The sequence below is a fragment of the Vigna radiata genome, chromosome 10 (assembly GCF_000741045.1).
Source record: "Vigna radiata var. radiata cultivar VC1973A chromosome 10, Vradiata_ver6, whole genome shotgun sequence".
Taxonomy (NCBI): Eukaryota; Viridiplantae; Streptophyta; class Magnoliopsida; order Fabales; family Fabaceae; genus Vigna; species Vigna radiata.
The window spans coordinates 15,343,820-15,369,366 of NC_028360.1; the positions used below are offsets into that span (position 1 = coordinate 15,343,820).

Here is a 25,547-nt window from a genome sequence, read left to right on the forward strand (position 1 = left end):
GTTAGTGGTGCAGCCAGTTAGTTGGATTTGGCCTTTTCTCCTTTATCCGCATTCCAACTGTCCAATATCCTTCCACTTTACACTCATCATCACAAATTAACTTCTTTCTCTTACTAAGCCTTTTTGCCTTTAAATTCACTTTCACTGTTACGGTTTCTTTCATTTGCTTCCCATACAATCCACCTAACTCATCTACTTCCTTTGACTTCAAAACTAATCCAGAAGACGCATGTGGTTCATATTAGGATGGAAGAAAGAATTAATCCTCCACTTCTATAGTCAATATAATTCGCAATAACCAATTCACCATATCTAATGCTTTCCGTTTCATACAGTATATTCCAGATGCTGGTATCAATCCAAGGATTGAAGCATTGTTCGGCACAACACAAGCCATCTATATTTGACAGCAGGGACCATTACATTGTTTAATGTTTACTAGCGACAGATGGAGCTTCACACAGAAATTGAGGCGCATCTTTTTATCTTTCCTTGGTGGGTCCTCAAAGATATAACAAAACATTTTTAACAATGGCCCTAAACCACCTCATCATTCACCAAGCACGCTCACTCACTAACACCGCAATCTCTGGCTCACCATGAAGCACGTGCCAGCATGTGCACCGCCACCTTAAAACCTAGCTAACTCATCCATCAACTCATCATTCATCTATTCATGCCTGTCTAAAGCCAGGTAACACACAGCCACAGCCATAGCCTGGCCGGCCAACAACACCATCCCTTTGACACGTGGACCTCTCCCATCACAAGATCGTGAAAGGACAAGACGGCGGCCGTCCATTGGACACAAGCAAAAAAGTGCAATGCAAACAAAAATTAAACCCTTTCCACATCATCATTACTTCTTTTCTTACCCTCTGCGTTAAGCCAACCACAACACACCAAACCCCTTTACCTTAACCTTCCCACAAATATATGTATATATATATATATATATATATATAAATCTTCAATTTCAGAAACTTATCTCCCAACTACATCCCACTTCAAACCACACTATAATACTATAATTAACATCATTCACTCCCTTCTCATCTTAAACTCCCTCACAGCTATACTGTCACAAGTTAAAGATTAAACTTTTCGACATCTTCATGGACTGGACTCGAGGCCACATGCTCGGCCGTGGTTCCACCGCGGCCGTCTACATCGCCGAGTCCCGCCGATCCGGTCAAGTCTTTGCCGTCAAGTCGGCAGAGCTACACCGGTCGGAATTCCTCCAAAGGGAGGAGATGATTCTTTCCACTCTCAAGTGTCCTCATATTGTTGCGTACCAAGGTTTTGACACCACGTTTGAGAACGGTGTTTACTGGTTCAACATGTTCATGGAATACGCGCCTCACGGGACGCTGGCAGAGCGCGGTGGTGGCATGGACGAAGCGGTGGTGGGATCCTATACCCGCCAAATTCTGCAGGGGCTGCACTACCTCCACTCCAGTGGGATAGTGCATTGCGACGTGAAGGGGCAGAATGTGTTGGTGACGGAGAAGGGAGTGAAAATTGCGGACTTGGGCTGTGCTCGGAGGGTGGGGGAGGTGTCGGTCATCGCCGGCACGCCGGCGTTCATGTCTCCTGAGGTAGCGCGTGGGGAGCAGCAGGGGTTCCCTGCTGACGTGTGGGCTCTGGGGTGCACAGTGCTGGAGATGATCACCGGGAAGCCACCGTGGCACGGCGGCGGAGACCCGGCGGGAGTGGTTTACAGGATCGGATTCTCCGATGAGTTGCCTGAGATTCCTAGCTGTGTGTCAGAGCAGGGGAGGGACTTTTTGGGAAAGTGTTTGAGGAGGGACCCGAATGAGAGGTGGTCGGTGGAGGAGCTTCTTGGACACGGTTTTGTTAAGGAATGCACGGAATTGAAGTTGCTTTTGTTGGATTCAGACACTCCCACTGGTGTGTTGGAACGAGGATTTTGGGATTCCTTGGAGACAACCGAGCATGGAGCACGTGATTGTCCCTCTCCTACGGACAGAATTCGTAGTTTGTTTTCGGATGAACCCCTTTGGGTATGGAAAAACGATGATGATAATGATGATGAGCAATGGGTGACGGTGAGGAGCAATGAGTTCCATGAAGAATTATCCTTTCACAAAACAGACACTACTTTTAATATGGTTAGTGATGAGGAAACCGGATTCGTTACTTTATGTGAACCTAAAATTGTAGTAGAATTTAGTAGATGGAATGCTATCACTTGTGATGATTGTTATCTTAGAGGCAGAAACTGTGATTGTCGCTGCAGAGAATCATTATTGTCAGTTTGTGTGTCTGTAGTGATTGTTCTCCATGAAAAATTCGATTCTCCTCAGATGGGAATTTTTATTTTTATCATGCATTGCTTTCTGTTACTGTTCTCTCTGTCTCTCTCTATTTCAACGCTTTTCATTTTCATCACTATAATATAATACGGGATAATGTGCGCGCCACATAATTAATATATATATATAGACAGTATTACCTTAATCCCATCCATTATTAACAATAGCCTGCGCCTGGTTTTGTGAATCATCACGCACAGTGAGCTCTATTAATGCATATCAGATAATTTTTTAAATGTTATTAATTTGGTCTTTTCATTAAAAGAGCAACAGGTATTTCCTTAAAATTTCTGTTGTTAAATGTAGACACGAGCATTCTATCTAGAATTAATTGCTACAACAAGAAGGCTTGTTATCTCTAATTCATTCAAAATATTGGCACTTCATTGATAGTCATAGGCTCCTCCGATGGTGACAGCAAGTTATTCGACCCTATCCTAACTTGTTCAAAAGCACTGAGCTAGGATCTTTCTTATTTTTGGTTCTATTAATTCTTTTCTTGTATGCATCACCACTTCCGTTTGCTTCTTTTAGTTCCCACAACTTTCACCGCAAAACGAAAAGTATTGTTGTGGCCTATTGTAAAATACAATGAAACTCTCCAATAACCTATATGTTATCTAATTACAAAGCTCTTAATGACATTTTTTTTTAATTTTACTGCAAAAGTAAGGTTACTTAACTAATTATCTTAACATATCAATGCAATATATACATATACATGTAAGTGTGTCTATATATATATATATATATATATATATATATATATATATATATATATATATATATATATATATATATGTATGTATGTATGTATTTACAATATAATTTTTTTATTCAAAATTCATTTATCGTTGAAAATATAACAACCATTTTCTCAATTAAAAAATATACCACCTTTAAGTATCTAAAATCAATCAATGAGACGAAATATGATCATAATTTAAATTATATAGTTATTATTTGGTTAGACATTGTGTTTCATGAGATGTGTATACTTAATGTTATACTTGTTTTGATGTGAATTTGAAAGACTACATGGATCATTGACATTGATGCAAACACACAATTAACATTATGAATGTTAAAGCAATATGCCTACCTATGCTTTCAGAAAGTGAGAAGATCCTCCCCTTTATCCAAAATAGCAAAAGTCACCAACCCTAGGGAACTTCCTTTACTTTTGTGTGCCTAAACGAGCTGGCTATCTGTATAAATAATTCCTTATTTAAATTTATTTTGTGTGTGGAAGCGTTTTATGACATTTATTCCATTTTCAATCATTTCATTTCATTCTTCAAATGAGAGCTAAATTTCATTCCATTCAGACATTGAAACTACTATACAATAAAATTGTTTATGAACATAGAAGAGGACAAATGGCCAAATGTCCGATGTATGGTTGTGTAATCTCCTTTCTCATATTCTTAGAACTGCACACTTCTCAGGACTCTTCTATTACTTACTATTTTTAGACTTGGCCCATTTTAGTTATTTACTTCTTTTTTTTAATATTTAACCACATTTTTATTCCAACCGAAAGCAACACCCACTCCATTATTCCAATTCAAACGTTCCCTCAGGTTAAAAGCCAATCCAAATAAGACATACGTCATGATATGCTGAAGCAGCTTCAATAACCCTGTATTCTTCTCCATTTGTATGAATACATAGATCCCAACCTTCATTTTCATGCCAAATCCTCTACGCCACAGAAGAATAAATGTAAAAAGTGAATAAAGATTTGAACCATTTCCTTTCTTCAAAATCATAACGTTTATCCTGTTATGAGAACAAAGGATAATCTTTCTTGTGTAGAACTCACCATTCATAATATACTATGGTGAATATACCTTGCTCAGAAATAATGTGTCTTTTCCATTTACAAGGTACAACATAATGCTTTTTCATAAGAAAATTATCCAAATCCAAAAAAAAAAATAATGATGTCTGAGAAAATTTGTTGAGGCAATTTTGGGGGGGAGAGCCTTTAAAACTAGTACATCATATGGTGGGTGTATAGAGGATTTAGAACAAATGCATGACACCAGAAATGGAGAAGTAATAAGTGAACAGCCAAGAAGAGATTTCTCTCTGGACCAAGATAGGATAAATGACAATCAAAATTAAGTACTAAGAGATAACTTTAATACCATCAAACACTATTAGTGGGCACATTCCATCAGTTTGTCGAATCTTGAATAGTGAAAACATCTGTTACAAAAGTTACATATGTGCAGAAACAACAAATCAGCACTATATTTCTTGTCATCACTCAAAAAATTCACAATTTATCAGGACAAAATTGATCCAAGTTCAACTAGAAGTGAAAATCGTATTCCTTGAGGAACAAGCATGCAAGGATTGACAAGCTGTTGTGAACAAACTGCCATGGAACTCCGGAAGAGAGTATACAAGAAGAAGCAATTCCTACCAGCAATGTTACTTAAATATTCTTCTTAGAACCTGAATGTGACAATTTCCTGTCCAAGGACTGTAGTTTGTTGCGGAGGTTCTGGTTTTCCTCAAGTAAGCGATCATACTCAAGAAGGAACCCCTCAGATTGTTTTCTCAGAGCAGATACATTGGCTTCTGCAACATCTGCGTCTTTAGTTTTTGACTGTAGTTCAGATTCTAGGCGCCTAAGTTCTGCTCTCAATCTAGTTCTTTCTTCCTCCACGCTTTTCATTTCTTCTGAAAAGGTAAATTTCCCATCTTCAGACCCTCTGGTTTGTTTCTTGACAGCTTCCATGCCCTTTCTTCGAATCCGCAGTTCTCTTATGTAATGATGTAGTCTATCTATCATAAGCCCAAGAAAAAGTATACCGCCTGCAAATAATTGACCAAAGATGAATGACGACCAGCAGCCAAAGAGCAGGTATAATATTTCAGAAACATTACAGAGAAAATAGGTCCAGAAAATCAGAACTGTATGATCTGGTTGGATTGAAGCTGCATTTTCACTCTAGTCATGATGCTTTTAAGCTGTGACCAGGGTTATGATAAATCAATGGCATAAAACTTCTTTCGAAGACAGCAAAGAAAATTATGTTAACCGTGATATAATTCATATAACATACTTCCGGGGGCTTCTTGAACAGGAGTAACTCGTTTCTGAAAATATTGTATAAAGAAAGAGCACATTGTAAGAATTTTTGGCTACAAAAGAGGATTACAGGAAGCCAGAAAAACCCCATAGAAGAAGCCACTAGAATTGAGCACTGTGAAACCAGTAGGATAGCTGAGCTTCATTTACATCCATGTGGCCAAATTGGATCCCCTTTTCACGCGTTCATGCAGTCAGTGAATTGAACTGTCGGATGAAATGAGAGGGATTATATCTAGAATCAGTATCTTTAGTCTGATTTACCTAGATAGATTGAATCATTTGATCTACATCCGATGATTCCGATTCATTGACTGAGATGGCTTGAAAAATGTTGATCCAACTTAGCACAGTGCAAGTGAAAACAATTTGTTCCTTGTGGACAAAAGAAAATGAAGGAAGAAAAGTAATTTCTCCATGGATTTGACTCCAATGCCTCAGAAAAGGAGTCAACAAAACAAAGACTCGTTTGTTAACATTTCCCAGACAATAAGACCATACAAGCTCACATTCATAATCAACAGCAATCCTGAACAGAAAAATTTAACACTACAGACAACGGCACAGCTAAATGCTTTCTAGTTGTGATAGAAAAAAAATCCCCAACATAGAAAACCATACACATATCTAGTTAAAATACCCACAAAAGAAGTCATCCTTTTCTCAAAGTCACATTACTCAAGTTGCTCCAACATAAAAACTAGAGAAGAAAAGAATTCAACAAGTAGCATATAAATAGAAACCTAGACATTCCAATAAGGACCCAACAAAACATATAAGAAACCTAACGCAGGGAATAAATCGATTTAATTATCCATGCAAGTAATTATACACAAAGGAGTCAGATCAGGAATTGAGAGAACAAATCAAATGATAGAAAAATAAGAAAAAGGGAAGACAAATACCCATTAGTGTTGTTTCAAGGAGGTGCTTGGCCATGAGAACCTGATCGGTGGGATTAATGGCACCGCCATCCTCGATCTCATGCTTCTGAATGTTGACCATACTGTACACACTCGACAAGAGCACCACGAGAATGGTCCCTGCAACGGTCTTCACAACCAAGGGTCCACGACCCCGCTTCAACCGATCCAACCCCATTATCACAAGCTTCCTCAACGGGGTCTTGAACAGCAGCAAAGCTATCATCGCACCCTCCGAAAATATCAACGTGAACAGAAGCTGAATCATCTTGGTAATTCAGATCTTTCACTTCACCCGCACAATTCAAAGGGGATCAGAGAAAAATAACAAATTTATGGGCCCCGTGAGAGGTTGTGCGTAACTGTCATCAATATTCAATCACAGCAGATTGGAGAATCATAAAAATTAAAAAAGAAAAAAGTGACAGACAGAGAGAAGAGAAGCGAGACCCTTTCAAAAGGAGAACGACAATTGAATTCCAAGGCATGGACCTTCAAAAACATTTTGTTTTGTCACTAAGTCCTCGTAGTTTCCCTTTTTTAAGGTTTTTAACTTTTCTGATTTTGCATCACTTCCATGGTATTATCTTATATTTACATGCATAGATCAATTCGTGTACAGAGTGAGTTTTTTTCACAAAAATCAATAAATTTAATTATTTTTATTATGTCCCTAATAGTTTGCATTACAAATTAAATGATTTTCTATTACCTTTATCGTACTTATTCCTGGAACTTATTATTCACATTTGTTTCCCCTTGCTTTTAATTGATGTTATGTTGGATGAAGAGTAGCGTACACAAAAATGAAATGAGAACTGGATTCCAAGCATGTAATTTCTAAAGAACTAAAATGTTTTTACTTTGCTTATGCAGTTAGAGAATTAATGCATAATTTTTCTCATTTTCTAAAGAAAAGTAGAAAAGTAGCATGACCATAATTTGACAAGAATTCAGTTCAGTTAGGAGAGTTACACTGAAGTAACTGTATGAATTTGAAGCGAGACACAGACACCTAAACTAAAGATGAGGTACTATTAACCAATCATGTTTCGTGGGAATCACCATTGAGCTAGCTATTCTCCTGCATTTCACCAATCTCATCATGCACTTTCAACTTTTAAAAAAAATTCATTTTTGTCCCTTTTGTGTAAGGAACACAAAGTGTCTAAGATTATGTTCTCTCTTTAAAGCAAACATTACCAATCCGGAAAAGTCAGCAGCAGTTTCAAACCTAGGGATAAATTTGAAGTAGATGATGACGTTACTGTCGTGGGAAAACAAGGATGAGCTACACTTCAAAGCCTGAAAGGTTGAACTCCGGCCATCTTACACAGACTCTTTCTTGAAATTATTATACTTTTTCAGAAAATCTCTAATTAGGGTTCTTAATCTTGTTGAGGTCAACGATTCATTGTAATGAGTTGCAATGGGTTTAAGTATTATTTTTACGTTATAATTCATTTTTGTCGTTTATCCGTATAAGAGGTTCTTTGTAGAAATAATTGGTAATCATGTTTAACGGTTTATAACATCCCTTCCAGAACTGACCGAAGAGTCATAATTTACAACCCTCATTGCCCAATATTATTTTTGATTAGTCTTTTATTGCCGAATAATTTGCATATTTTCTGTCATTTATAAAGATAAATCAAGATAATACCTGCGATTAGAAGTTTATCCGTGAATGTCATCCCTGATCCCAGTAGATAACTACACAGGTCGTATTTCACTCATTTACATGTTAAAATAAGAATCAAACCAGGTATTTATTTTAATATTTTCAAATTATTTTATCTTTACCATTATGCATCATTGCAGATAGCTTCAAGAGCTTTCCAGAAGAAGAACCATTCGACATAAACAGATATAACCATTCTGATTTAATATTTAGTATTCAACACGTCTGAAATTCCACGCTGTCGAAATGGGAAGCATACTTGTTAAGTCACATTCATCTTTGTCGTGATGCCAAATGTATACTGCACTGGTTGTTTCCGGCGCTCTCAGGCGATGCAAATGATTAAATCAAAAACTGATTTGCTGTGGATCTGGCTAATGAATAATAGGAGCAACGTTAATCTGTAGAAATTTTGTTTGAAAAAAGAAATCTTAATAGTTATAAAATAATTCTTGCTACAAACTATTCACAAGCATTCTCTAGCTATGAGAATATTTACAAAAGAAAGCTTGACAATTACAACTAACAAGAAAATTGGTAATAATACTAGAAAAGCTTGCTTGCAAACTCTTCAAAATCCCTCTCCTCATGTGATGATGAAACTGCAGCAGCAAATTGCCTGAGTTCTGAGAGACTCCTACCTAGCTGTAAAGCTACTTTGATTTCAAACAATTCCCCATTTTCTCTTTTATGAGGATCTTCTTCAGTAATATTCAGTTCAATGCTCTCTTCCATGAGCTTAAAGAAACCACAATTTGCCCTATACATCTCAAACACCATCCCCACTTGCCCCCCATGCTCTAATGTGTTGACAACACTTGCCAAAGCTCCTCCGATAACCCCAACCATCACCGGCCAAGATGAACTAACAGAACCCAAAAAGCAAGAACCCAATGCTGCAAGCCCAGATAGTAGAGGACCAGAAACTGCTAATACCTTGTTGAAGTTCAAAACTTGTTTACCCAACCTCAAGTACTCTGCCATGTCCTTCTTTCTCAAAATCATCCCAATCTTTCTCATTTCACCCTCTGACCTTGCATCCCATCCATTTTTCCCTTTCAGTTTCCCACCCAACTCTTCCTTTCTTCGACTCCTTTGCTTCTGTCTAGGCCACCACACTGCTGGCTCCACAGTTCGAGGGAGTTTTTCGAGCATTGAGCCCAATAGAGGAAGAGGGTATGCCCCGTCCAATGCAAGCACTTTCTCCATTGCTTCTTCAACATCATTCTCACTAGGATTCCCTAGAGAAAGCCTTGTTCTGAGTTCTCCATGAAGCTGCTTGAACAACCTAGCAGCATTTCTCTGCTCCTCTGCAAGCTGTGATGGCTGAATTTTGTTCATCACCAAAATCAACCCTGTGGCTGCCATATAAAGAATTGTGGAGGACACCTTCAAGGCCACAATAGGTGCTCCACTTGGACTAGCAGCTGCAAGCCCAACCATAGCCGAAGCAGAAAGAGTGATCATATTAACAGATGTCATTAGAAGGCGGTTCCAGTTGTCACGCTGTGCTCCAATATTCTTGTGCATCTCTATTCTATCTGCTACTACCTCCATAATCAAACGAAGCTTGACCTCCTCCATGGAATTTGGTGTGCTTGTTCCAGATGTTGTAGAACCGTCAGTGTTGATTTTGGAGTAGTAAGGATCTTCTTTTGTATGAGTTGTGGTGGTGGTTGGAATGTATTTATGTAGATAATCCAATTCTGCCACCAAACTTCTGTTAGGAAGCCTTGCAGTGGAGATCTTGGTTACCTTGATCTTCGGAACATCGATTGATAAAGCTATCCTTCTTGCACTGAAATATGAGAAAGAAGAACATTTGCTTGAAAGCATATTGGTTCCCATGTGCTACTACCACCAGTTTATCAATATTCAGTATTTTTTATGTTTATGAAGGCCTTAACCAGTAATTGTATATGATTGAAGACACGTTGGGGATTGAATTGTGCCAATTTCTCTTACAGCACATGCATATATATAAGCATGTGGAATGTAACTGAGAAGTTTCACAACATGGTTGAACAATGTTCTGAGCATTGAAAACTACTTGTCCTTTCACTTTGGCTATTTCTGCTTTTCTCCCTCCTATGCTGACTTTCAACAGAAATAACGAGTAAACCCTGCAAACCTGTAATACCAACAAAAAAGAAATTGTTAAATAAAATAAATCGTGCCCTGAAGAAGAGTTTAGCTAATGACCCTGCGAAATCTAGTTAAATGTTTTAACTTTCTTTTTTGACAACCAACAACCATAATATGATAATAATATCTGCTATAATAAAACATACATAAGCCTCCACAATAAACTAAGACACATGGTTAAGGTTAAATATTTTAGTGCATTCCCATGCATTTACTTGATCAAAACATTTTGACAGAGTTTAAGAACGTGTAACTCAAAGTCCATTTCTTTTTTTTCATATTATTTGCATTCTTTCACGTGGGTTGAGTAAATTTGATTTTCCATAATTGATGACTGTAGAGTGCCGCGGTTGTTCACAAGATACTATCACTTTGAAATTAATGCCTGTACATATTTGTCAGGTATAACTCAATAGGGTCAGAGGTTTCATTTTCTGACCAGTTCCTCACAAAATCCTTACGCATTGTGATTATAATAACTTTTGATTAACTTCAGTAAAATAAGGCAAATATTTCTCTCGTGTTCACATATCCTTCACCCTTTTCAAGTTGAATACTGTACCTCAGTTTTTCAGGAAGTATTTTACCAGCTATACTTGTTATAATTTCATATGTTGCCCAACATATAAAAAATATTTACTATACTAGTCTAAAATTCAAAATTTAATAATAAAGGCATTAAAAATGTAGTGTGATTTAAAATCAAATTTTGGTTATACTGAAATTCACATGTTGAAAATGTTTAATCAATTGGAACTATTTCGCATCAATTAAATTTTGATGACAACGGAAATGAAAGGATGGATATTGTATTTAATCACAACTTCAACAAAAATAATAATAATAATAATACTCGTATCATGTCATACTCTTTCTATTTTCTAAAGTTTCCGGTAGAAACAGTTTTGTGTAGAAAAAGTTATATAAGACAAGTGTATGTATATTAGTATTCATATCGTGTCTCATGGTCTTTCTTAATTGTTTTGTTGAAATTGTCGTATAAAAATATGATAAGTATATTAGTACATACTAACTCAAGTTTCAAATTTATAAGCCAGGTCAATGACCCCTTATTTTGGGTATATGTACTTCCTAACATCCATGAAAAGCAGGTGGAGTTGTCTCAATAAATTAGAAACCTAACCTAACATGAAGAGTTAGTTGTCTCAACTTCCACGTGACTTGAAATAGAACAAGTGCCACTCATCTTCCTCTGAAGATTTAACAAAACATAGATTTTGAAAAAAGACAATACAAATGCATTGGAACTTTTGATTCTTGTGCAATGCTTCAATCCCTTCATCGATGCCGTTTCTCAGAGAAGTCCATAAAATCCCAATGATATAATGCTCTATTTATAATACTAGATATGTTCATCAATTATGCATTTGTGCTGTTATGTTTATCTGGTATTCAACCATTATTATCAAACTTCTTTTCACAACTGGATAATGAAATTTGTTCCTTTTCATAGCTTATTTACGACTTTACAAGTTGGATATTAAATGATGCTAATGACACTACATAAAATTAATTTCCTCTAAAAAAGATTTTTCCAAAAAAATATATTCATCATTAGATAGTTGCCTAGAACAATTAGCTGCTTAGTTACTGTTTTGTCTCCAAAATTCTTTTGCCATTTACAGATGAGCGTAAAGTGTGTGTTCAATTTCATATATGATTCTCTGGAATCATATTAAAACACTAGTTAGAGTGTTTTGAAGTTAATTTCTCCAATATGAATCTATGATAATGAACTAATTCTGAATCTATAATCATTCTAAATTCAAGTCACTTTAAACAAAGTTTACATTGAATAACAAATTTATACCAATTTTTATTACTAACTAGTTTTCATAATGAAAACATTCAAAAATCACACAAGTTTAAAATCAATTTTAACCACAATCAGTTCAGTTGAAACCCAAATCAATCAACCCTTGTCCAAAAGCATCTATATTCTAAACTTCTATATTCCGCTCTGGAAAGATTAACAGTCTTCCAACAAACAGTAGCATCTACTTCAAAGACTATATGATCAGTACTCTTCTTTGCTTCAGGCTTTAGTCAAAGCTAGAGATCGTGCACGAAGATTTAAGAATATTGACCTAAAATAAAATACACACAATCAATGATCTTAATTTACATGCTGTTATAGCAAAGGGAAATCGGAACAATCATTAACAAGTCAAGGAAATCAGGGGAAAGCAAAATAAAAAACACGTACCAGAAAAATGCTGCTACGCTGTGGAAAACAACACGGAAATGAAGAGGCAAGAATTTATGATTTATCCACCCCACAATTGGCGAGATCTGCGGTTCAAGTCAAGGGAGTTATAAAGTTAAAATGAAAAACAAAAAAAATGATCTTTCATTAAATTCTGTCATTTTCTACACTTGAAATAGAAATATTACCGTCCATGCAGTGTACTGCACTGATGGATAATCCTTCCTAACTTTAGCTTTCACATTCACCCAAGGTTGGCCTGAAATCCAATTTTCCATCATAAACATAAGCACACAATTCACCAACCAAATATACCATTCATTTTGTACACCACTTTTAGGACAGTCTCATTTTTTTTAATAAGTAAACAAACAGTAGCCAGGGACGTCAGAGTTGGAAATCTTGTTTTTCACATTGATGAGAAATATTCTTTTTGCCTACTTTCCAACTGTATCTTACTTGGAGTACTCCATGTTTCCTTAATGTGAATAAAGAAGTTATATGTTGAAAAATGACTAACCTTCAACAACTAATCCGTAGTAAATCATGAAAAGCAGATTGTTCAAAGGAGAAGATGTACACTGTTCAATCAGAACCTGAAAACAAAAAGATCAATGAAAGAGGAATTAATTACAGAAAAGGATAAGTTAAACTTTTCTATCATTTGTGTTGGCAAAGGTGGTATAAAAACCCATCCATTTAATTACAAATAAATTCTTGAATAAATATGATCAGAAATTTCTTTTAAGATTCAACTCATTATAGCATTTTAAGTCAGCAGATATTTAATGCTGCAAAAACTGTAAGAAAAGCAGACTGAGGACATGGTACCAACTGCAATGCCTGAATTCAGGTCGTGATAGATATAGTTAAAACTTAGAACAGAAGGATTTGCGGTTTTACCTTCTTCGCCACAGTTTTTGTATCTCTCTTTCCTTTGAATATTTTGTCCAGTATTAAATGAAAAAAGTGTCCAAAGGGTCCAAGATAACCGGCTCCAAAAAGCTGCATGCAATAAACGATTTATAATTCCCAATGCTTAAATATAAGTATATAACTAGAAAAGGCGAAAGTCACTCATAACTGTAGTAGTAGTAGTAATTAAATTAAGACATAAAGGTTTAAGCAAGAAGCCCACTTGCTGCTACTTCATCTATCTATTTGGGCATGGCATAGTTCATCAAGATGACAGCAACATGTTAATTTCTAAAATAACTAAAAGACGCATTTCATAAGTAAATATTATTCCTTGTTGTTATTATGGTAGATGGATTCGAAGAATTGCCATAAGTAAATGTAGGTGGATATGAAATAGGATTTTCATTGGTTTAAAAGTTTGCCTTCTAGTATTACATAAAACATTTTTAGGAATAGGTTTGGCTGACCTGAATATAGATTTTCTTGATTGCATAGGATTTTGGTTTGGTCCCTTGTATTTTCTTTTACAATTTTGTTTTTCTTTCAATAAATATCCTTAGGAAGCATTTGATTGTTGAGGTATGAATTGTCAACCTAGTTGAGATGTCATATTCATATAATGATGCTATCCTTAGTGATATCTATCAAAAAAAAAAAAAAAAAAAAAAACTCATTCCAGCATTTTTAAAAACAGCTTTTGTTACAGATTTTCTATCACACCAACCCCCAAAAACTAAATCCGAAATAGTCCGGCACTTAAATTATATATTCTTCCCCTTTTATTTAAAAATTACACTCCCCTCTCCACAGATATCAATGTGTACACACACTTTAGTTTGTTTTAGACTTTTTAATATTTTTGTTTCCTCTGATATGAAAATTGTGCGATTTTAGTTCTCGATACTTCAATTGTGTCCACCGAGCCCTTTCGGTATCCCCAATGTGCAATTTTAATCTTTGAGTTCCAAATGTGTCAATTAGATCTACTATATATCTCAATTATGTGATTTTAAAGCCTCTGCTAATTGGAAACAGTTCATGTGATAATGACAGCCGTGTGTTTAAGGATTAAAACCATAAAATAGCAATATTTGGGGGCAAGAATATGCAATTAAGTCTTTATTTCAATGTATATGAGTCTATTAACAACGCAAAAAACTGGTAAGACTGTGTTCTTTTCTTTTGAACTTTAAGATCAGTTACAAGTTACAACTAATTTGAACCAACGATAGCATTCAACTAGCATACTTAACAGATGCAATGATATTTTGAACACTTGTAAAGCCAACACTGAAATTTGGCTCAGAATCTTCATTTCATCCTTTCTAAAGCCCCAAAGGTTTAGTAGATATTCAAACCCAATTGCCAATAATACAACAGCCATAAAAAAGAGCAAATTAACCCCAAAATATAGCACATATTAATCTTTCAAGGGAGGGAAATTTAAGCGTCATCACTCAAGTGGACTGCAATTTACTCATATCAGAATCAGGTTACAATACCACTTAGGATTGGGTAGAACAAGATTAAACTAAATAAAAAAGGAAAAGGAACTCACGACTTTGAGAAGAAGACGTTTCAGTTGAAGTTTCTGTATCCCAGAAAGTTTCTGAGACACAATATCGCTGATCGCTGATACTACACCTGCAGTGATTACCTAATTTGACCCCCAATGAATAAGTCAACGAAAATGGATGGAAAATAAAAAATTACAAAAATTGAAAGTGAGATTGATGCAAGCGCAGAAGAGGTACCTTTGTTCTCAAAGGGTTTTCTTGGAGCTGTTTGACGTAATTGTTGAGACCCCTCTTTGCCAAAGAACCCATCTTGCTCTCACCCTTTGACTGAATAGCAGCTAACTGCGTCTGGGTCCGTCACTTTTCTGTGTATCTATTATGGTTGTTTCCCCAAAATATCTTGGAGACAAGACATTCACCATGTTCTTATTTCACTTTTCCTTTTTATTAATTATGACACAAAAACTAGTAGTAACACATACATAAATTATAATCAATGAAATTAAAAATTCTATTTTTTTTTTCTATTATCGATCCAAAATCTATATTTTAAAATTTTGACCATATTTTTTTTTTCAGAAAACATTTCTATGATATTGTCATTTAAAACCAATGTTAATTTCTATGAAGGAAAAAGGTTTGTTTTATATTATATTTGAATTAACAGGGTTTAAAATTACGTTTATTACGCATTTATTGTCCTTTTAAAAAAAGTTATACTAAAATCCTTAACTTTTAGTCAATTTAGCGCTGCTCTCTTCTTTTATTTTTTTTTTGTTAAAATTTTTATATTAGTTGTTTAAGTTCAAAAAATAAATTATTATGATCCCTTTTTCGTGGTATTGAAACTAAAATAGTCAACGTTTTATATTTTGAAACCGTAAAAATACAAAATCGATTTAAAAACAATGGTCCTTTTAATCATCATATTCTATTTTATTAAGTTTTGAAATTTATAAATCTATACTTTGGAGTGGTGATTATTCATGTCAAACGAAAAAGTGATTGGTAAAGAGAGAGAAAATTGAAATTGAAAATAGAAAAAAGGAAGAAAATAAAGTAAATGTTTCCACTCATGCAATATAATTTATTTTTTAGTGTCTATCAAACATTTTTTTAATTATATGATGTTAGTAGGGAGCTCATGTCGAAATGATTATCATAACAAAATAAGAACTAGTTGTGGAAAACGATAGCAAGTTATGGATACTTATGAAAATCAGACCGTGTTGAAAAATTAAATATTATTATAGTTTAGACAAGTTGATGTTTGGATATGAATGAAAAATCAACTATTAAATATTAATTTATTTTTATAATAACTAGTGCAAATGTCTAGTTTACTGGTTAAAGTATTTTTTTAATATATTTTTTGTAACGAATATTTGACTATGGATGTTCTTATATTTGTTATAGTGAGTATTGAGAATTATTGATATTATTTGTACATGTCTTCCAAATACAGGTGAAGGAAAATGTTCTTACAGTTTTAATAATGACACAACATGTAGGAAAAGTCTTCTTATTTATTAAAGTTATTATAAAGACTATTAAATGATTTCTACTCAAAGCTTGTTGTTGTAAATAAATGAAGAACAATTATGCCTTCTATTATGTTTCAATCTAGAATTACGTTTCAAGTTATGTTTTTAATATTGTTTTTATATAAATTCTCTTCTTTTTTTACACAAGTGTGTGTACCTTTACATTTTGTAAAAGAATTTGAATATCCTAGTGTTATACTTTTATTATATTTATTTTTTGTTGATAAAAATAAACCTATATTTGAAAATAATATTAATAATTACCTAAATGAGTACTATTTGGAGTTATAGAATAATTGAATGGTATGTAGAGTATAAAGAGATGGTATATATAAAAGTGAAGTACAACAGTTAAAAAAATGTATTATATAATTATATACAATGTGTTTTAAAAATAGAAATAAAAATATTTTTTGAATGCTGTATCTTCATAAATCATATTGTTATAAATATTATAATTAAAAATGTTATTTCTAGAAGTATCTTAAAATGTTTGAATTTAATATTCCTATGAGTATTTAAATTTTTTTAAAATATTCAAATGAAGATAAATAATGAGCCTAATGGTGAGGTTAAAATTTTTCACTATCTTTCTTCTTGAGGATAAAAATATAACATATCTCTTTTAAAAATAAAATATACTTGAAAATATCGTTCAATAACCTTTTTAATAAACATATGAATAAATGTTCTTATTTTTTATATTCCTGAAAATGTAATTGATTTGATTGATAAATTTTAAGGTGTCATAACTAAAATATTAAAATTCAATAATGCCTATCATAACTTTAATTGAAATTATAATTGATTTAAAAAGTATAGTTATTCTTAAAGACCCAAATTAATTACTAATGAAAGATATATTTCGATGTTTTTGTCCTATTAAACATGACCCTGTCTATTTTAGGTTTATAACAAAAATATGTTATTTTTATATTCCTAACATTTTGGTAGCGTTGTTACGAGTAACCATAATTAGTTTGGTGTTAATAAAACAGGTTGCACAAATTCAATACAAAATTTTTAAAGAAATTATGTCATCCATTCACAATTTTAATTGAAATAGATATATATTAAAATTATGTTTAATACCCAACTTCGTCATTAACACATGGAAGTTATCACTAACACATGGAAGTTATGTTTTGCAAACATAACTTTAATTTAATAAATTAAAATTTATCCGATTTGATGCAGACTATTTTCAATATAAAATCTTACTTGTTATAGTTTAATTTCATCTTAAATTTTTTTTAAAATAACTTAAATTGATACTTTTAAAATAAAATTACCAAATATTTCGCACAACCTTAATTTTTATTCGGTTTATATTTTGTATTAGCTAAATCTAGTAATAATAATATTTTTCGCTTTAAAGAGCTTTTAAAGTATATAACCCATTTTAGTTATGACCAACTAGCTATCTTAGAGATTAGAAAGCTACACTAATTATTAAGAGGAGAATGTGGAATAAAGTACACTACAGTAATCCAAATAATAGTTTTTATTACATAGTCAACTTTATCAGAAAGCATTCTCGGCAAAAGCAAACACAATAGAATATAATTAGACAACCAAGGATTGTAAAAGTAAGAAAGCTGTCGTTAATATAAAAAAAATATGACATTTTGTTTTCGTCAGTGCAGCCATAATACAGGGGTATTTATGGGAATATTGTCACAAGAAGTTGAGCTCCACAATTGTAATGTCTAAACAACATTCATTAAAGTGCCTTATGTGTTATACAAAAGTAAATTAATCAATATTACTTTTAGATGTTCACTTTTAGCGTTGCAAATACAATTTATTTAATAGCAATTACTACTATATATAAGAAACTCTATATCCTATATTTGATATTTGATGTAGTTATGATTATGATGTTCACGATCCATTTTAATGCCGTCTAATAAAAATGAATGAAATACTATATGAAAAATAAAATTTGTGTTTTTATCTCAAATTTACTTTGATATTAATGTATTATAATTTTGTTCTTAAAAAATATTTTGAAAATTTAAAAAAATATTTAAATTATTTTAGATATTCATTTTTAAATAAAATGAGACTATTAAATGTAACAGAAACAACTTAATTAGTTAGTTCTTTATCTATCCTTTAGTTAATTACTAAAACCTTTGTTTAATAAGAATATTGAACTTCAATAATAATATTTCTAATTTTAATTTTAAAATTTTGCTTCTGCATGATTTGAAAGTTTGCCATTTTAAGAAAAAGTGGAAATAATTAAGTACGTTTAAAAAACCCATAGAAAAAAAAATTATAATGCATGCTAGGGAATAAATCCACTAATTTCACCCACAAGTCCTATTCTCAGGTGTGCTATAAACTCCTTCTTCTTCTTCTTATATATATATATATATATATATATATATATATATATATACACTACAAATCCTTGGAAATTATAATCCTATCCTGTATGCGGAACTTTAATTTTGACCTTAAATCCATAGATCAATTCACTTGGTTCATTTTACTCATTTAACTCCTTGACTTTGATAAAACGAAGTAATAAGTTGTAACTAGGAAATGAACTGTTAGTTTATAAGTACTAAATGGATAAATCAACTTATTGGATTAAATATAAAATGACATAAAAAGTATAACTATGTATATAAGTTTATTTTATAAATAAAATTTGCATTTTAGAAAATAACATATTATTATATATGATTATAATTTTGTTTTTTCAAACGATTAAATTATTATTACGTACTTATTTTATTTTTAAAAAGTTGTAAATATTTTTTTTATTCAGACAAATAACTTTATTTAAATAGGTTACTTTTTTCAGTTTTTTTTTTTATTTTTCAATTTAAACTATATATTTTGAATTTTGTTTGTAAATTTTTCATGAGTTAAATATGATTTTAGTTTCTCAACTATCAAGAAATTTCAGTTTTAGTCCATCTTTCAAACTTTTATACACTTTGATCATTTTCCTTAAGAAAACTATAATTCGTCGTCCTCCAAAATCAATGTCGTTAAAAGTAAGCTAATGTGACTAATGATGTGCCACATCACTCTTTTTTTTTTCTGAGTTTAGGTATGTCATGTTTCATCACACATGAATCATTCTTCCTTCTTGCGTCAAATCTCTCGTTCTGAAACTCTCATCTCTAACCAATGACTATCAGTCCTATAGACAACTCCCAATGACCAGGAGTGTCAGTTCATGTTCATCTAGTGTGTTCTGAATAATTGCTTGCTTCACTTAGTATGTTCTCTGGTTTTTGCAAGTTAGAGGCACAGTTTTAGGGTTCATGAATTAGGGATTTTTTTGGTTTTCTACAGGTTGCCATGGCTGCACGAAAGGGGGTTTCACGATTTGGGGGTTCTCAAAATAAAAGACACATGCAACTGAAAATCAATTTGGTGTTTTAGGGTCCCAATTTTGCCAAACAAAACGTTCATAACTTGAGGTATTATTCTTGTTTGGTAACCATCTTTAAAGCATCCTCAATTATGATCTTTTTGCAACAATTGTCCTTTCGTTTGCACATTGCCTTGTTCTTCTTGATGATCTTTGTAGCGTTCGCTAGCAAATTTCTCAGTGCATACAATTCATTGTTTTTGTGTTCTTTCTCTGGTCACTTCCTTTACCATTTAGTTCAATAGTACCTTGTCGTTTGGTGCAATATATATAGTACGTTGTCGTTCGGTTCTATAGTCTTCTGTCGTTTGATGCAGAGGTTTCTTTTGTTGTTCCATCAAAATTAACAGTGCCTCACTGCAGAAGACAACACTGAACATAAACCTTGAGAAAAGATAGAGGTCCATAGCTGTTCAAAGACCCTGCATCTACACCATCAACAACAAATTTCGCTGTAGGAGATGTTCCAAATGCCTTTTCATCCAATCTTGAATCATAGACAATAATTCTCTTTTGTTTAGGTTCAACTATGAAATTGAAATTGAAATTGAAATTGATGATTGCGATGAGAAGGAAGACGCACCATGTGGAGGTTTTTAAAAATTGAGGATTTAGGGTTTTGTGATTTTGGTGTTCCTGGGTTCTGATTTGGGTCTCTATGGTGGTGGAGGAAGATGAATTGATGCATGATGAAGGTTTCTGGACTTCGGTTTGGCTTCACGATAGTGGTTTGGGTTTACAGGTTTGCTTCGTCAAGGTAGCGCGAAGGTCGTGCGATGGCGAAGATGAAAACGGTGATGGTGGAAGGTGGTGGTTGTGGAAAGAATGAGAGTTTTTAAGTGTACAACGCTGGTATCTAACGTGGCACACAGTGGGATCATATGTGGTACATAGTTAACCACATCAGAATAAATTTAACGTTGTTGGCTTTCGAGGACTAAAAATTAGATTTTTCTAAGGTGTAAGATCAAAGTGTACCAAAGTTTGAAAGAGAGACGAAATCTAAAATCACATGATATATAGTTGAAGGACTAAAAACATTATTATATGTAATTACCATATAACATTAAGTAATGAAAAATTACTTACTTAAATTTTATAATATCCAATCCTTTTTAATTTGAATTACGTAGAACAATTAAAATGTAATCTAACAAACATTAAAAATAGTGTAATGTTAGAAACTCGTGAAATGAATAACTTTTATATAATAATCAAACATTTACGTGTTGGTTATAAATTACTCATAAAATAAAATATTTTATTTTCTTACATTAAAGTTGATATTGAAATTTCTTTGAAGTCATTCTTAGCATCTCCCTTAGCAAGACCTCTTGGTCCCCAAGGTTAATTAATTAGTTGCTAATTAATGTATAAGTCTATTGAGTAATAGTAACCCTTTGAACCGTCTCTTAATTTATTGGTTTCTTTAGGAACATACCTTTGACATCTTACTTGATAATTGGCCAAGTCGCATCCCATTTCTATAAGCTTTCAATTAATTTAAATTTTCAAAAATGAATAAAATTATTTTCTGAATAGATTATTTATTTTTTTAATGAGATGAATAATGCTTTCACCAAACATGAGTTATTTCGGAGCATCTTCCGTAACACATTCAACTCTGCCATGCATTCTTAACACAACAACGTAAAGTTGTGGTTGCCTTTCGGGCCACCTTTCCTGCTATATTGCCCTTGACTTCTATATCAATGGTCAATCATCCAAAACACCCACTTATATTTATCTTGGCTCAAACTATAAACATCATAATTCTATTCCCAAATTGTTTTTCTTCGATCAAAAACATTATGTTTCTTTCGCAAAAAAACAGCTAATTAATATCTTGAGAAATTAGTTACATTTGTGCTTCCACTAACAAACATTTATTATTTCTTTTTCTTTTTTTGCAGAGTTTCTAAAACCAAAATTCATTAAACTACTTTTCCTTATTCTTGAAATCTTAATTTTCTCGCCACAAAGTCCACAACACGAGCTATGGTGAAGAAAGTTCAACTTTTGAAGTGCGGGGCAATTTAGGACGTAATTTATAGGGCTAATGAAACTTCAACGTTAAAGACTATATATATCCAACGAGGCTATAGTAATGACCAATATATTGAAAATGTAGAAATAACTAACTGAAATAAAATGGATTAGGAGCAAGAAAAAAACCAGTCATAGGTTTCACTGTATGCAAATATTTTCGTCGGAGTGACGGAGTGCAGCCTTGTAGTTTTACTACGTCGCATGTTGTGACCCAAAACAAGCTACAAACAAGGCTGGGAATTTTGAACAGAGACCATGTCAATAAAAACTGGTCAATCATGGGTTTCCTTATTTGATTTTGACTCTTTCCCATCCCCTTTCGTTTCATTATAAATAGTAACATAACGCATCTAAATACAAACTCCATACAACTGTTTCCTCATCAACCTACGAAACCCTTCATGGCTTCCATACAAACCTCGTCTCTACTTTCTTATTCTTCCTTGTCTTCAAGGAAAACAATAAATGCTGCAATCCACGTCCCAAAACTCCCGAGAGTTGATGTTTCACTGCCAAAGATACGTATTATAAAGAAGGCTGAGGAATCGAAACCCAGAGAGAAGAATACGCAGCTGCACGATTATATTGATGAACAACAGCATTCTACAAACTCCGATGCCCTTATCAAACTCTGCGCAATCCTCGAAGCTGTGGCTGACAGGGTTGAAATGCACAATAACATTGGCGAGCAACGTGATAACTGGAACACGCTGCTTTTGAACTCCATTAACATGATTACACTCACTGCAACAACCATGGCTGGTGTTGCAGCCACGTGTGGAGCTGGTGCACCACTTTTGGCTTTGAAGCTTTCTTCTGCGCTGCTGTTTTCAGCAGCCACTGGGATGTTACTCATCATGAACAAGATCCAGCCATCTCAACTCACGGAGGAACAACGGAATGCTTCTAGATTGTTCAGGAACCTTCAGAGCGAAATCGAAACCACAATTGCAGTTGGAAACCCTACCGAGGAAGATGTGAAGGGTGCAATGACGAGGGTTTTGGCGCTTGACAAAGCTTTTCCACTTCCCTTGTTGGGAGGAGCTATGCTTGAGAAATTCCCTCAGAAGTTTGAGCCTGCTGTGTGGTGGCCTTCCAAAGTGTGCGAGGGAAAAGGAAAGCCACAGAAAATGGGAAAAACGAATGGATGGAGTGAGGAACTAGAAATGGAAATGAGGGAGGTTGTTGAGGTGGTGAAGAGAAAAGACAGTGAGGACTATGAAAGGCTTGGGAACATAGCGTTGAAGATTAACAAGATCATGGCCATTTCAGGTCCTTTACTGACAGGAATTGCAGCAACAGGATCTGCATTTGTAGGGAATGATTCTTGGTTCTCATTAGTGCCTCTCATGGCCGGGTCATTGGCTGCAGTAGTTAACAGTTTTGAGCATGCAGGGCAAGTAGGCATGGTTTTTGAAATGTACAGAACCTCAGGTGGGTTCTTCAAGATGCTGGAAACCTCTGTTGAATCAACTTTGGAAGAGGAAGATTTGGAGAGAAGAGAAAATGGGGAGCTATTTGAAATGAAGATGGCTTTGAAGTTGGGAAGAAGTGTGTCACAACTGAGGGAACTTGCTTCTAAATCAACTTCTTATCGCATGGAAGGAGTGTTTGAAATAGACGAATTTGCTAGCAAACTGTTCTGAGAGAAAACATTTGTTGAATACATGTTCTTTCATTCTTTTTGTGCAGTCACAACACACTCCTTTATCAGAAGGAAACTGCACACTGGCCATGTACGTTTCAGAATCTGTTCTTGAAACATTTGAATATATATAAATTTTTTATGATGTGAAACATGATATATATTGATATTTGATAAACTTTTACACCGTCTTCTCATCACCTTTTTATTTTTACCTTTTTCATCTTTTTTTTTTATTCTCTCTCTTCTTTTACAAATATAAAAATTTACTTTTTAATATTTTTTTTTCAAAAATATAATTGTGAAGTGGTTGGTGTGAGATTGTAACTATAATTTTGACTATTCGTATAAAACACTTTTAAGTCATTTATTAAAAAAGCAAAATCTTAGAATAATTTTTAAACTAATCAGTATAAAATTTAATAAGTATAACATATACAGCATTGATATAAAAGATAATACGTCACATTTGAAAGTGGAATTAAAAGGTTGTAAAATATAAGTTATTTTACTGGATTAAATTTATATGAGTTGCAGTATTATTGTGAGAACACTTGAATTAAGATAAAATATCCATAAAACTGAAGATACTCTGATATTAATAATTATTGCAAAAAACACCTTTTGACTCAAATTTTACTTGCACAAATATTTACGTTTACTTAAGTTTTTTTTTTTTTAAAAAAAAAGAAACTGTATTATTTTACCAATTTAGAGAGGTTTCGTAGGAACAATAAAAGAAGCATCAATTAAGTTTTTTTTTTTTTTTTGTCAAACATCAAAATGAGTAAAATATAGTTCGTCCTAGCAACGAAGATGATGTTCTTTCTAATTCAACAATTTTTGTTCTTAATTTTTAAAGCTCTTAGTTTTTCAAATTATTCATATTCAATATATTAAATTAATTAATATTAGTAGCACGATCATTTCAATTTATATTTTTGAAGTATTTAATTAAGAACAATTTTTGTTCTTAATTTTTAAAGCTCTTAGTTTTTCAAATTATTCATATTCAATATATTAAATTAATTAATATTAGTAGCACGATCATTTGCAATGCTCTCAAACCATTTCCCCACAGAAAGATATAATGTATATCTAGTCAAAGTGGTACAAATGTTGGTATAACTTTGGCAAATGAGCTTCTATTCTACGATCACTATCCCATTCGTCTAATATCCCTCAAAAGGTGGAAAAGGGATCAAGCTTTAGGAATCACATAACAAATAGTATAAAACTAAAATCAGCTAAACAAGAGTGTGAAAATAACTTTCTATTTATGCTAATTAATATTAGTATAAGTGCTAATTAAGATTATTATTAAAAACCCCTTGTACACAGTGACAGTAAGACTCGTGAACCTTAATTATAATATGATCTACCCATGTGATACTTTATATATAATTTCGTATGTTTTAAGCAAATATGTATTTATTGTTAGCGAATGTACGTTATTCTTTATTAATGTTAAACAAAATTCGAGTAAACGCTAATTTTTATTTTTTAAAAAGAAGGAGGTAATAAGTGCTGACTTATTATTTTTATAGCGTTTACGTTTTTAAAGTTTTCTATGGTTAAGCATGTATGTTAGGATTTGTTGAAAAATTTCCTAGTCAAATTTAAAGTTGACCGGTGGTAGGTGCAAATGCGCATGTTTTATTTTCCACTCTTGTAATAATCTATTGTCTTTTTGTTTTTGTTTTTTTTATTTTACTTTTTTATTCTAATAAATTTTATGAGATAAACTTCAACATAACGTCATGAATTAATTTGTAAGATTCAAATTATTTTATTCATATATTGTTAAGAATTTTAATATTTCTTATTTGAAGAATATTCTAAAAAAAAATCTCATAGCTCAAATTGAATTCCACTATTACTTTGTGATAGGCAACTAGTACGACTTCAACGTCGATTGGATATGCATCATTCAATTTTATTTTTCAATCAACAATTTTTTCCAAACTTTCCTTTTCCAATTTACCGTAATCATTATTATATAATTTAAATTTAATATTTTAAAATTTATATAGGATCATTTCATTTATTAGATTTTGGA

General features: G+C 33.0%; 5 protein-coding genes across 5 annotated transcripts; 2 read left to right on the plus strand and 3 right to left on the minus strand.

The window, feature by feature from the left end:
• The first annotated feature begins 279 nt into the window (after nucleotides 1-279).
• LOC106774896 (mitogen-activated protein kinase kinase kinase 17-like) lies at nucleotides 280-2,423 on the plus strand. Its single transcript, XM_014661922.2, has one exon. The coding sequence runs from the start codon at nucleotides 1,116-1,118 to the stop codon at nucleotides 2,421-2,423; it is 1,308 nt and encodes a 435-aa protein (XP_014517408.1). The 5' UTR covers nucleotides 280-1,115.
• A 2,018-nt stretch (nucleotides 2,424-4,441) lies between these two features.
• Nucleotides 4,442-6,884, minus strand: LOC106774591 (B-cell receptor-associated protein 29). The gene is made up of 2 exons (XM_014661629.2): nucleotides 6,348-6,884; nucleotides 4,442-5,165 (listed from the first exon to the last, which is right to left on the minus strand). The coding sequence occupies exons 1-2, from the start codon at nucleotides 6,631-6,633 to the stop codon at nucleotides 4,783-4,785; spliced, it is 669 nt and encodes a 222-aa protein (XP_014517115.1). The 5' UTR covers nucleotides 6,634-6,884; the 3' UTR covers nucleotides 4,442-4,782.
• Nucleotides 6,885-8,489: 1,605 nt separating this feature from the next.
• Nucleotides 8,490-10,247, minus strand: LOC106775595 (probable F-box protein At4g22030). Its single transcript, XM_014662742.2, has one exon. The coding sequence runs from the start codon at nucleotides 9,892-9,894 to the stop codon at nucleotides 8,593-8,595; it is 1,302 nt and encodes a 433-aa protein (XP_014518228.2). The 5' UTR covers nucleotides 9,895-10,247; the 3' UTR covers nucleotides 8,490-8,592.
• Nucleotides 10,248-11,986: 1,739 nt separating this feature from the next.
• LOC106775359 (peroxisomal membrane protein PMP22) lies at nucleotides 11,987-15,260 on the minus strand. The gene is made up of 7 exons (XM_014662474.2): nucleotides 15,091-15,260; nucleotides 14,895-14,993; nucleotides 13,322-13,423; nucleotides 12,939-13,014; nucleotides 12,607-12,677; nucleotides 12,419-12,504; nucleotides 11,987-12,299 (listed from the first exon to the last, which is right to left on the minus strand). The coding sequence occupies exons 1-7, from the start codon at nucleotides 15,160-15,162 to the stop codon at nucleotides 12,248-12,250; spliced, it is 558 nt and encodes a 185-aa protein (XP_014517960.1). The 5' UTR covers nucleotides 15,163-15,260; the 3' UTR covers nucleotides 11,987-12,247.
• Nucleotides 15,261-22,244: 6,984 nt separating this feature from the next.
• LOC106774897 (probable F-box protein At4g22030) lies at nucleotides 22,245-23,531 on the plus strand. Its single transcript, XM_014661923.2, has one exon. It carries the CDS (start codon nucleotides 22,245-22,247, stop codon nucleotides 23,487-23,489), a length of 1,245 nt encoding a protein of 414 aa, XP_014517409.1. The 3' UTR covers nucleotides 23,490-23,531.
• The last annotated feature ends 2,016 nt before the right edge of the window (nucleotides 23,532-25,547 follow it).